Below are 13736 nucleotides of genomic sequence, written 5' to 3'. Positions count from 1 at the left end.
ACATTTTGTACACTGAACAACACAAGAAACGCAAACATTGATCTCGTTTTCTTTCAGTCTGATTGAAATCAGCTCCATAGACCTGTAATTATTATCAGATTGGTTTGCTTTAATGTATTAATTTAAATTAGTCAATTTGAATCTCGTCAGTTCCTATATCTGTTAAAAATCATCAATGTATTGTGAACATTTAAGGCCCATTGTGGCAGTATTAACGGAATTAATTGTATCATAAAAATATGTATATTAGAATATTCGATTTTGTTTTGGTGTTGTGTATACCGATAGGAATAAACCTTGTTTCTGACTTCTATTCAGACCGCTGTCAGTAGATGCGATATACTATGATATCAGTGAATATAATAGGATCTTCCAAGTCGGGGGGGGGGGGGGGGGGGGGGGGGGGGGGGGGGGGGGGGGACCTCACATAGTTTGCAGATAATAATGTAACAAACAATTGCATTTTATTCTTCTTTACGCTGCAACTCTCTAGTTTAAGAGAGAGAGAGAAAAATCAATAGTTGTGTCTCTGATTCCGACAGAGCAAATAAGGACTGCAAGACATTTTAGGACATTCGCTCTGCTGGACGTGTGCGTTAATCAAATAGACTGTATTGTATGTTCAACTGTGTCTACATAATTAAATGGGTCCCAGGGTGACCACGTCTACGGAACTACAGTAGACATGTTTTAAAATATACTACGCAACGGCTCCTATTTACAGCCCTCTTCTAATTCGGGAAAAAACGATGGAGACATTCAAGCAAAATGATCTGGCTTGAAAACTTTTCACCATGCATTTTCAATCATTCTTCTCACAATATTAGTTGAAAAATGCACAGTGATTCGTTTGCAACCCTATATAGCTGTTTGGTAGTAATTCTAATATCAATAAACGTTGTTATCTAGATTCGGACATTTGTGTTTAATTCAGCCAAAAATCAGCACACACACACACACCCCTACACACACACTTTCAAAAAAAATAAAATAATAATAACAAAGAAGGGAGCCCGTATGTCTATGTGGTATAATTATCGCACCTTCGTCACTGTTGTTAAAGGGACTTTCTTGAGTTTTCATCGCTAACAAGACCTTCGTTTGTTTCCCTCCAACAAAATAAACACACATATTTTTTTTCCTTGTTTTTATAACATTATCTTACCTTGACATGTTTTAAATATAAAGCATTATGAGGAAAAATACATCTGGAGTACATTGACATTTAGCTGAATTATATCAAATTTCGTTTGGCATTTAGAAGAAATAATTAATTCAAAAATCGATATTGAGATACTTCAAAACATTATATCCACAATTTTATTTTTATTTTTATTTTTTTTAACGGTGAATGATTTTTCCCTTATTTTTATTTTTTTTATTTTTTTTATTCACAGAACCCCTGTTTACACTTGTTCAATCACAACCATTTATGTCCAGAAATGCCTTGGCTATAAAGATTCATATTGCAAGTAAGTAAATTATAATTTTACTAATGTTTTACATTAATTAATAAAATTATAATTTACTTACTTGTAATATGAATCTTTATAGCCAAGTAAATTATAATTTTAATAATGTAAAAGTGTATTATTTGTCGAAAACCTTTTAAAATGATACAAACTCAGGATAGTCCCTTTAATATCACACTATTGTTATTGCAGTTGGTTTCCTCATTACATTTGCTATAACTATAACTATTGTACTTACTTTGATACTGCATTTGATTGCAATATTGTTCTTTTGTTATTGCATTTATTAGTAACATTTCAACTTTATTAGTAAGAAATTTGCGACATTACTATCAAAATAAAATGGTAAAAATACTACACAGAATTTGGTAATAACATCATACATTTTACACTGGTATATCAAAGGCCGTGGTATGTGATATCCTGTCTGTGGGATTTTGCATATAAATGATCCCTTGCTTTTATGGAAAAATTTAATTAGTTTCCTCTATAAGACTATGCCAGAATAACCGATGATTAATTAAATAATGTGCTCCAGTGGTGTTATTAAACTAAACACATTTTTAACTTGTTTGCACCTTTAGTGTAGTATTTGGTAATAATTGTATTTATTTCCGTGCATATCGTACTTTTGTTATTTCCTTGGGTAGAAATATTGGACTTTTATTATATACGTAATACCAATTGGTTGTATAAATGTGCATGGTCCTTTTGTCATAATAGGTTTGTGAAGCATACACAAATCCACAATTCTTATTATTTTTACTGCTGTAACGTATTTCACGAGTCCGGGCTCAATTTCACAAAACATCATAAGCCTAGTTTTGCACGTAAAGTAAATCTACGACTAAACCACAATTCGTATTACTATTATAGTAGAACAAATATAGTTAGAAATACATATATTTCTTCTTTGTTTTTTGGTCATTAAAATGCTCCATTTTTCTTAATGATGTAATTTGTTTCGTGAAATAGCTGCCAAACACTTGTAAATGTATGCCCGGTATAACTGCTGGTCGCAGACGTAAACTTACGATGTTTTGTCAAATTGCCCACAAATCAAGACGATAAAAAATCCGCGTTCATCAGACTTGGCTAGCAAGAATCGATTCGATTTTTAGAACAAACAGTTTCTCCCAGGATTTTCATTTGTTGACCAAACGACGATGTAAATTATAGGGCTGTCAAAAATCAGCGCGGAATGATATAGGGGTTTTGTCCAGATACACAGATTGGGCATTTCAACTAAAAGGGCAGCTTTTGATATAGGGTAAAGTACAGAACAAACCCACCACTAATTCTAACTTGATTAAGCGCTTAAGCACACTATTCACACACACACACACACACACACACACACACACGCATGCACGCACACATCTCCGCCGTCTGTTTAGGACAATGGACTTTTGATTAGTTGGCCCTCGGGGCTGTTTCTTGTTCCAGCCAGTGCACTACAACTAGTATATTAAAGACCGTGGTATGTGCTATCCTGTCTTTGGGATGGTGCATATAAAAGATCCGTTTCTACTAATGAAAAAATGTAACGTGTTTCCTCTCTAAGACTATATATCAATGTGAAGATGATTGGTAAATCAATGTGCTCTGGTGGTGTTGTTAAATAAAACAAACTTTAACTTGTTTTATGATTAGTTGATAGTGGTAAGTGAAAAGAGTCCAACTCGGTGTAATGGACTTCCTCTTTCCCACTGAGCCGTGAAAACTCGTTATGGGTAAAAGCCGTTACTGAGATGCGAACCTAGTACCTACCAGCCTTAAATCGATGTCCTTACTATGCCACCAAAGCCTGTCTCTTAAGAGGAACAATAAATATTGTTTAAACCAAAGTTCAGATAATCATGCTGTTTATAGAACTCTCAATCCAGCTCTTCTTCCGGAGTCATAGAACTTGAAAAATTGCGACATCAACCGTTTGGTTTTCGCGTTTCTCACGCAAATCTAGTCAAGCGCAACCCATTTTTCATTCGCGCATTAAATTTAGTACATCATTTACATGGTGATGATGAGTTACGCAAAAAAAAACACAAAACGAAATGGGTTTGCTGAATTAGTTTCTGCGTAACCCACACATGGGTCATGCCAGTGTTCAGTTCTCAGAGACCTATGGCTGGATTACACGAGCTGCCTGTACGTTAGTGGGTTGAAGTCGGAGAACGTTCGCCGCTGTCACTAAACCTACTCTTTCTGATTACTAATAGTTTACTTAATGGACAACAGCCTTTATGCAGACATAATTACATTGTATGCTTTTATTTCGCGGCCAAACTAATTAATTTACTAACAGAAATTAGTTTAGTGTAAAAAGTCGTTTTGTAATAAAGTAAATAAAGTCCATGGTGAAAACATAGTTTTTAACGTACAAAAGGTCATCTGGTCGCTGGTACGTCAAGCCTTGCAGTGTGACCGTGACGTCTTTTATGTGGTCCCATCTACTTAATTATTATACGCAAATGCTGTATCTTTACGCATTAACAAATTACAAATTAACTCGTTTAAGAGCAGGTTTTTTATTATTATTATTATGTATGTGTGTATGTGTGTGAGAGAGAGAGAGTGAGTGAGTGAGTGACTGACTGAGTGTGTGGTGTTTATGTGTGGGTGGTATGGTGTGAGTGTGTCTCTGTGTGTGTCTGTCTGTGTTTGGTATTTATGTGTGTGGGGTGGTGGTAGTGGTGATGGTGTATGTGTGTGTGCGTGCGTGTGTGTGTGAGTGCGCGCGCGCGCGCGTGTGTGTGTGTGTGTGTGTGTGTCGGTGAGCATGCGCGGGACAGAGTGTATGCTAGATAGAACCATGAACCATTTGTATCAAAGTCCAATTTACTCGACCAACTAGGCCAATACAAATGTACACACTAGTTACTGCTAGTAGGTGTATTTTAAAGATCCCAATACTTGAACGTTTTAAGGTGCTTACTTAGTTCCACTGGAGCTGACAATACTACAGGCAGCAGAGCTACGAACAGCACCATTAGAATCTTCATAATGTCTGTTTTAATGTTTCCACCCTGAAAATATACAAATAAACATGTAATAATCACAGTAATGTATAATAATGTAATAATAACATTACACTCTTAATCTCTCTCTCTCTCTCTCTCTCTCTCTCTCTCTCTCTCTCTCTCTCTCTCTTATACATACACACACACACACACACACACACACACACACACACACACACACACACAACACACATATATATATATATATATCATTCTGATCTGTATGTCTCGATCTCTATCCCTCTATCACTATCTCATTCTCTCTTTTTCTCTCAACTATGAATGACAGAAAATATGTAGATGTAGTAGCCACCATCTAAGGTAACCCTGGGCCAAGAATGTTTGGAAAGCATTGCCTTAACCATTCTTTTCGACTTAATAAGTTCTTCCTGCATGCAAAAGTAAAGTCAGAAAAAAAATCGGTCACTACTTTGTAAAATCGAACATTGATTTTCGTGGTGTTATTTCTTTTTCGGTTAATAATAATGGTATTTTAATAATATATTTGTGCATTTGTATGGAGCCGCACGGAAATCACTGTTGTTGCGGTAAGCGAAATATTACCGGTAATTATCTTGGTCCGGAACTTGACATCCGTTGTCATGGTTACAGATGTATTTGACTTTCGGCAACCAGTGTATTAAACTATAAATGTTACACGATACCAAACCCCTATTTACAATAGATCCGATGGCAGGTTGAGACTATTCTGCCTCAGGTATTCCTTTCGTAATAGACAAGGCGCTTTTATATCTTTTGAAAGAAGACATTTAAATTGGTTTTTAGCATTATGTAACAGTGTTATGAAGCTAATAAGTAATTAGTAGCACGCAATCTGATTGAAATCACTGGTCTGTAATCATCACCTGCGGTAGACCAGTAGAGCTGATGTCAGTCAGATTGTATTAGCACGGACATGTTATATAACATCAGCAGCAGCAGCACTGCTATCATCAATGAAGACTGGCCTCGGTGGCGCAGTGGTTAAGCCATCGGACTACAGACTGGTAGGTACAGGGTTCACAGCCCGGTACCGGCTCTAACCCAACCTAGAGCGAGTTCTTAAGGGCTCAATGGGTAGGTGTAAGGCCACTACACCCTCTTCTCTCTCACTAACCATTAACCAACTAACAATTAACCCACTGTCCTGGACAGACAGCCCAGATAGCTGAGGTGTGTGTCCAGGACTGTCCGACAGCGTGCTTGAACCTTAATTGGATATAAGCATGAAAATAAATTGAAATGAAATGAAATTTATAATTGAAGTTGTTGTTGTCCTCTTCAGTGTGAACATGATGGTCGTCATCATCATCATCATCATCATCATCATCATCATCATCGTCACCATCAGTATCAGCTATAGTTATAGTTTATTATCTTTAAGCTTTCAGGCTCATAGGCATTACATTTTATATACAAATCATTAACATTTGACAAGTGGTGCATAATTGGAGGATGGACAATTAAATATGTTGAGAACGTAAACATGATGCATTTTAGAGATATTTACCAATATTACATAATTCTTTTCTGTTTTGAACAGACAATAATTGCACAGTTTTAAAGACAGATGGTTTGCGTCAGTAGTATTTCTTAATATATATATTGAACGTAATTGCATGTACAATGGACATTTCAAAATAAAGTGATATTCATCCTCAATATCATTCTGATTACACATCTGACATTTCCGTTGCGACCTTTCAATACCATAATATCTACATTGTTCAACAAACAACTGGTGAGAAGAAACACGAAATTTTGTTATAGGAGTAGTTTAACAATCTGGCAATGCTATTCTAAGGTAGTACTGCAAGCAAAACGTATCTATTAAAGGCACAGTGTCTCTTTCTTGAATAAAGTTATCAGATAAACGTATTTGCACACTTTTTAAAAATATCTCAATACTACTGACATGCTGATTATACCAACCATCTCCAAAACCTAGTTATAAAAGTAATTTGTTAACATGGTAAAGCCAATTAGAACTATTATGACATTCTAGCATATCATCATACGTGTATAGTGATTTCAGAATACAGTTATTTGTTTCTAAAAGTTTCAACCAGTACTTAACTATTCTTATTTTTCGAACAATATACAAAGTATCACCATCATAATCATCATCATTACCATCATCATCATCACCATCATCACTATCATAATCATTATCATCACCACCATTATCAGTATCAGTATCACCAGCATCATCACCATCATAATCATCATCATAATCACCACCATAATAATCATCATTACCACCATCACCATCATCATCATTATAATCACCATTATAATGAACATCTAAATCATCACCATCACCTTAATCATCAGCAGCATCCTCATCACAACCATAATCATTATCATCATCATCATCATCACCACCGCCATCATCATTATCACCACCACCACCACCACCACCATCATAATCATCACCATCACGTTAATCATCATCAGCATCAGCACCACCAGCTTCATCATCATTACAATCATCATCATCATCATCATAATTATCATCAAATGACGTACAAATTGTCTCATATCACACCCACTGTATCCAGCCAGTCTACTACGACTGGTATATCAAAGGCCGTGGCATATGCTATCCTGTCTGTGGAATGTTGAATACATAAGATCCCCTGCTGCTATTGGGAAATTGTAGCGGGTTTCCTCTCTAAGACTTTATATATTAATATATACATGTAATGTATATGTCAAAATTACCAAATGTTTGACATCCAATAACCGATGATTAATAAATCAGTGTGTTCTAGTTGTGTCGTTAAACAAACCAAACTTTAACATTTATTGAACTAATAATACGTTCTTCGACGACATCAAAGTGTAAGTTAAAACAAACAAAAACGCCCATACTTAAAGATAAAATAATCGTTTGCCTTCCTTGAATAGGTTAATCCTAGTTGGTATTCATCAGTACCAGAACTGAGGGATTTACGTCATGTCGGTTCTAACACTGGCGTCTTTCAGCGTCACGGTATTGGCATTTAGCATCCTACATGCCTGACACATGTCACCATCAATCCTAATAAGATTATTATCGGCCCAGTAAGAACAGAAGTTCAATTTTAAAGACATGACCTATCATGAGAGACACAATCTGTAGATTTCAAATTTTATTTCATGATCCGGTGTGATAAAAACTAAGAAACAAACAAAAACACATGATGACAACGAGGTGTATGACAAATAATATGTGATAAATAACACGTGCCATGACGTAATAAGTGGCATGGAAACTAATAGGTGACATAACACGTGATAAGGCAAATAATAATAATAATAATAGTAATAATAATACAAGACAAGATATTTTTTTTATTCAGTTATTGAGGCCACATGACCAAGATAACTACTTTTAAAAACAAATCAATTTAAACTGGCAGATTTCTTTTTAAAAACAAGGCTATTCCTTTAATACATTTTATATTTTGGGTAGAAATCAATAGATTAAATTTTTCTCTTGAAGGATTTACTATAAAGTATTCTGATATGAAATATTTCCTGCTCAAAGCATAATATGGACATACTAAAAGAAAATGATATTCATCTTCCACTTGATTAAGATTACACTTTAAACAGATAGTTTCATTTCTTTCTATTACTGGATTATATCTGCTTTTTTGTACTTTTAATTTATGTGACAAACACCTAAATTTAGAAACAATTCTCAATAGATCTTTGTATTGTGACAAATATAATATATACTTTTCTGTTTCTAAAAGAGATTTATAAGAAGAATAAGTCTTTAAAAAATGAGAAGAGTTAATTTTATTATGCCAGTGTTGAAAATAAATGTCTTTACATCTCTGTACAAAGCTGGACATAAATAATTTGATATTGCCACATTCTTGAGCAATCCAAACATAAGAAAACCCAGTTTGAAACAACAATGTTCTTACATGTGATACCCAATTAATTTTACCAGTTTCATCATGACATTTCAACATATCATAACAAGCTTTGGGATATCTGGATGAATCCATATATAACAATTTACACCAATATGTTATACAACAGCTAAAGTATTTCACACACAAATGATCTCTACCTACGGTATTTCCCCAAGTACAGCATTTGATGATACTCTCTTTGAAACTCCTAAAAACCTTTTAAAAAAATTACTTTGTATTTTTTCAATAGATTCTCGGTAAGTAAATCCCCATATTTCAGAGCCATATAATAAAATAGGAGCTATTTTAGTATCAAATATATTCTGGACAATACTATATGATAATGCAGGGTATTTCTTGAATAAAGTAAAAATAGGAAAACAGGCTTTTCTCGCTTGAATAGATAAAGTCTCGCAAGCCTTAGACCATTTCAAACGAGAAGAGAATATTATACCAAGATACTTATAATATGACACAGTTGTTAATTGACTGCCCTTATAAAACCACTTCTCATTACGTCTTAAGTACCCACCATTTCTAAATACAATTATATTAGATTTATCAACATTAACTTCTAATCCCCATTTTACACAAATCTTATATAATACATCAAGCTTTTTTTGCAAACCTATTACTGTATCATCAATAAGTACACCATCATCAGCAAAGAGAAGCATTAGTATATCATTAATATTTTCATTCACAAAAATTCCTATAAGATTACTATTATTCATCTCATTTATAAATTCATTAATAAAAATTATAAACAAAACTGGGCTTAACATACACCCTTGACAGACACCACTAGATGTTGTAAAGGGATATGTCCTAACATTCTTTACTCTAACACAAGCCTTTACTTTTTCAAACATATTTTTTAAAATGTTATACATTTTACCTTGAATACCTCTCAATGCAACACATACAGTAACTTTTTCCTATCTACCAAGTCAAAAGCTTTGCGAAGATCAATAAAAGTAACATAAAATCTGTGTCTAGGCTTTCTAAGATATTTTTGACACAATGCCTGAAGTGTAAATATATGATATATTGTGGAGTAATCATTTCTGAAACGTGCCTGTGCTTCATGAATAATATTATTAAATTCATAATAATTCGTAATAATAATAAAAACATATGATAATAAATAAATAAATAAATAAATAAATAATGAAAAAAGATGTAGTAAAAGGAATGAGATAAAAGGATAGGATAATAAATATTCCTTTAGCAGTGTTTCTTTATTCCTTTCTTTGTATGTTTATTTAATTATTTATTATTCATTAATTAACTCATTCATTCATTCCATTCCATTCCATTCCATTTCTTTCATTCATTCATTCATTCATTCATTCATTCATTCATTCATTCATTCATTCATTCATTCATTCATTCATTCATTGTTCATTTCATTTGTTTGTTTAAATATGTCTTGATAAAACATGCGGCTAGTATAACTTATTAACAAACGATTAAACAAACAAACAAACCAAAACGACCATAAAAGGGCAAGGATGTGGGTGACGCTAGATAATTTATAACTTGTTTACCAGTTTTACAATTAACATAAAATATACTAATTATGACACTCTCCAGTGCACCTTCACTGGTATGGCATTTAGTGTTGCATTAAAAACACAAATAATTACTAGCCCGAATACTCATAACTAAGAGAGCTGGACGGAAATTCTTACAGTGAGAGTACTCGGGCTAATAATCACTGGCAAGAAGCTGTTAGTCAGAGCTACGCAAAATATATATACCGACCTCAGTGACGCAGTGGTTAAGCCATCGGACTACAGGTTGGTTGGTAGGTACAGGGTTCACAGCCCGGTACCGGCTCCAACAAAGAGCGAGTTCATAAGGGCTCAATGGGTTGGTGTAAGGCCACTACACCCTCCTCTCACTAACCACTAACAACTAACCGACTGTCCTGTACAGACAACCCGGATAGCTGAGGTATGTGCCCAGGACAGCGTGCTTGAACTTTAATTGGATATAAGCACGAAAATAAGATAAGATGAAATGAAATGAAAAATATATATTGGATTCTGGTTAATGAGAAATACGTGTTACGTCTTTACCCCTGCTGCGATAGACAGAATCTCTGGCATGATAGAAAGAAACTCTGCCGTGATAGTCGACTGACAATGGTCAGTTCCGGAGTGTTAATTGACGTCTGCCTACTGCTCAGTACATAATCAAACCGGAAGTGACACGACTTGTCGATGGCAGATTAATCAATATGGCGAGAAAAACTGGAATTCATAATTAAAAAGCAGGAAATTATCAACAAAGGAAGCATTTTTTTTGGAAACTTAATATAGAAGGGAACGCACAAAAATACAAAACAAAACAAAAATACAAAAAAACCCACCAAAAACAAAACAAAAACGTGTATACCCTGAGACAGAACAACAATGTGATTTTATGTCATGTGTCAAAAGTTTGTTTTGTTTAAAGACCGCTCTGGGGCATATTGATTAATTAATCATCGGATATTAGATGTCAAACATTTGGTAATTGACACGAAGTCTTCAGGGGAAACCTGCTAACGTTTTTTCCATTAGCAGCGAGGGCTCTTTTATAAGCACTTTTTCATATACCAGTCGTCGGGCTCTGGTTAGTACGAAACAAAGTCAAATGGTCGATCCTACGACCAAGGCACGCCAGGCGAGCCTGGGGCGGATCTAGGGGGGGGGGGGGGGGGTCCAAGGTGTTCGGACCCCTCCTCAAATTTGAGAAGTGCCCCTTTTATTTAGGATTTTTAGGTTTTTTACAAAGTTATTTATTCTGTCAATGTATAGAACACTGTAGAATACGTCTGTCAGCGTCTCTGTTGTAGCACTATTATATTATGGTCCATGTGAACCGTGTGTAATTTTTTAATAGTGCCTTTTCATAATGTTATGGTGCCCTTTTTGTCTTGGACACCCCCCCCCCCCCCCCCCCCCATCAGAAAAGCTGGATCCGCCCCAGCGAGCGGCCTACCGATTGAGCTAAATCACGTCCATCTTTGGTGCGACACAAAAAGCATAACCCAAGCGAAAAAAAATATATATTAATGAAAAATCCAAATGGTCTACCCGTCATGTTTCCCAAGTAATCAAATTACATATGAATTGCATCTTTGGGGTTTTGGTTTTTGGGGGGCTTTTTTGTGTACATACAAGATGTTTCTGATCGCCTGAATGTTTCTAGAAACCGAGACAAGATTTTACCTCCCAATAATGTTGTACGTACGACCGGCATCGGTGGCGTCGTGGTTAAGCCATTGGACATAATGCTGGTAGGTACAGGGTTCGCAGCCCGGTACCGGCTCCGACCCAGATCGAGTTTTAACGACTCAGTGGGTAGGTGTAAGGCCACTAGACCCTCTTCTCTCTCACTAACCACTAACAATTAACAACTAACCCACTGTTCTGGACAGACAGCACAGATAGCTAAGGTGTGTTCCCAGGACAGCGTGCTTGAACCTTAATTGGATATAAGCACGAAAATAAGTTGAAATGAAATGACATGTACGTATGAAAAAGTAAACTAGAGTTACGGTAGAGTCACATTAGTCAGGTGAGGGGGCGGGGTTTAGCTCAGTCGGTTGAATGCTCGGCTGAGGTGCTTGCGTCGCAGGATCGAGCTACCTCGGTGGCTCTATTGAACTGTTAGGATTTTCTCTCGTTCCAACTGGTCAAAGGCCGTGTTGTGTGTGGGAAAGTGCATAAGGGCAGAATATGGCCCAGTGGTAAAGCCCTCGACTGATGTGCGGTCGGTTCTTTATCGATCCCCGTCGTTGAACCCATTGGGCTATTTATCGCTCCAGCCAGTGAACCACGACTGGTACATCAAAGTCCGTGGTATGTGCTAAAAGATCCCTTGCTACTAATGGAAACATGTTACATTGTAGCAGGTTTCCTCTCTAAGACTATGTCAGTTACCAAATGTTTTACATCCAATAGCCGATGATTAATAAATCAATGTGCTCTAGTGGTTTTGTCAAACAAAACAAACTTTTAGTCAGGTGAATTAACGAAATATAGTTTTAACTACTATACACATTAAAACGGCCAAAAACAGACATTGCTATTCTCAACAAGTAAAAGTATTTAATAAGTAATTTCAGTTGTAATAAGTCTGTTTGCAATATTGTCAAAAAATCCAGGTGTCCATCTGAAAGCTAATAGCTATGGTAATTGCCTTTAAAGTTAGACCTTATGAACACAATGTGATTAAAGAACATACAGCGGAGAGTGACACTAGCCATTCCTTACGGGATTACAAAAGACTGTCTGATAAGTACAATGACTATAAAATACCCTTGATAGTCTGGCCAATTTTTACTTCGGTATTACGTGGCTCATGGACATCTTATGTGAATCTGATACCAAGACAATCTTGGATACAATAATTAACTTTACATGTAACGTCAGTCACCGTGGAAACGTCCATTTGGTTAAGAAACCTGATAAATGTTACTTTACCTTCATCTTGCACAATAAAAAGAAGAAAAGAAAAAAGAAAAAAAGAAGAAAGAAATGAAAAAAAGGAAAAGAAGAGAAAGCTTTCTATTTAATAGCCTACGGATCCTGTTAATGATGTCGTTATTGGGTTTTTAGGTTTGATTGTTTTTTGGAATTTTTTGTTTTTTTAATTTTTTTTGTTTGATAACAGATTATTATTTTTATAATATATTTTTCAAAGTAGTATTAGAAGATGGTTGAGTGATATTTTCCAGGGAACAAAATTATTGATCGACTTGCATTGTGGCATTCTGCATACGAGTGATAATAACAAAGAGATTTGGAATGAGGTAATTGTATCCCGCCGTGTTAACGGGTCCGGCTCATACAAGTGTCATTTACCAGGGGTCCTGCTGTCGGGAGATCCACATTCGCAGGAAATGAGATGAATAAATGTATTACTAAAGGCGACTAATTAGCCCCGCTAAAACGAGGAAGTGTGGTCGCCAACGTCATAGCGTGTCGTCGCACGGAGCGCGACTAATAAACCACACGTGCCAATTTACATTTTAATTAACCACTGGATATTATATTAATCCAAAGCGGAAAAAAATTGATAATAATGAAACACCAACAACACACACCAAAATAACTGTACAAGCAAATCATCAAAGTTGTCAACTCGTGGTATTCGGTGGTGGTGCTTGTGCCCCACCCCCACCCTAACACATCCCCAACAAACATCTACACACGCACGCACGCACAGACACACACATATATACAAATACAGAGAGAGAGAGAGAGAGAGAGAGAGAGAGAGAGAGAGAGAGAGAGAGAGAGAGAGAGAGAGAGAGAGAGAGAGAGAGATACACACAC

General features: G+C 35.8%; 1 protein-coding gene across 1 annotated transcript in view; it reads right to left on the bottom strand.

The window, feature by feature from the left end:
• LOC121369776 overlaps positions 1-13736 on the bottom strand; it is a 75705-nt gene that overhangs the window by 23226 nt on the left and 38743 nt on the right. Inside the window, exon 2 of the mRNA XM_041494835.1 lies at positions 4408-4498. Within this exon, the coding sequence (XP_041350769.1) occupies positions 4408-4498 (91 nt within the window). The remainder of the gene's footprint in view (positions 1-4407; positions 4499-13736) is intronic.

The sequence above is a fragment of the Gigantopelta aegis genome, chromosome 4 (assembly GCF_016097555.1).
Source record: "Gigantopelta aegis isolate Gae_Host chromosome 4, Gae_host_genome, whole genome shotgun sequence".
Taxonomy (NCBI): Eukaryota; Metazoa; Mollusca; class Gastropoda; order Neomphalida; family Peltospiridae; genus Gigantopelta; species Gigantopelta aegis.
Note: the sequence above shows the minus strand (reverse complement) of the source record. Positions and strands in the feature narration are given on the sequence as shown.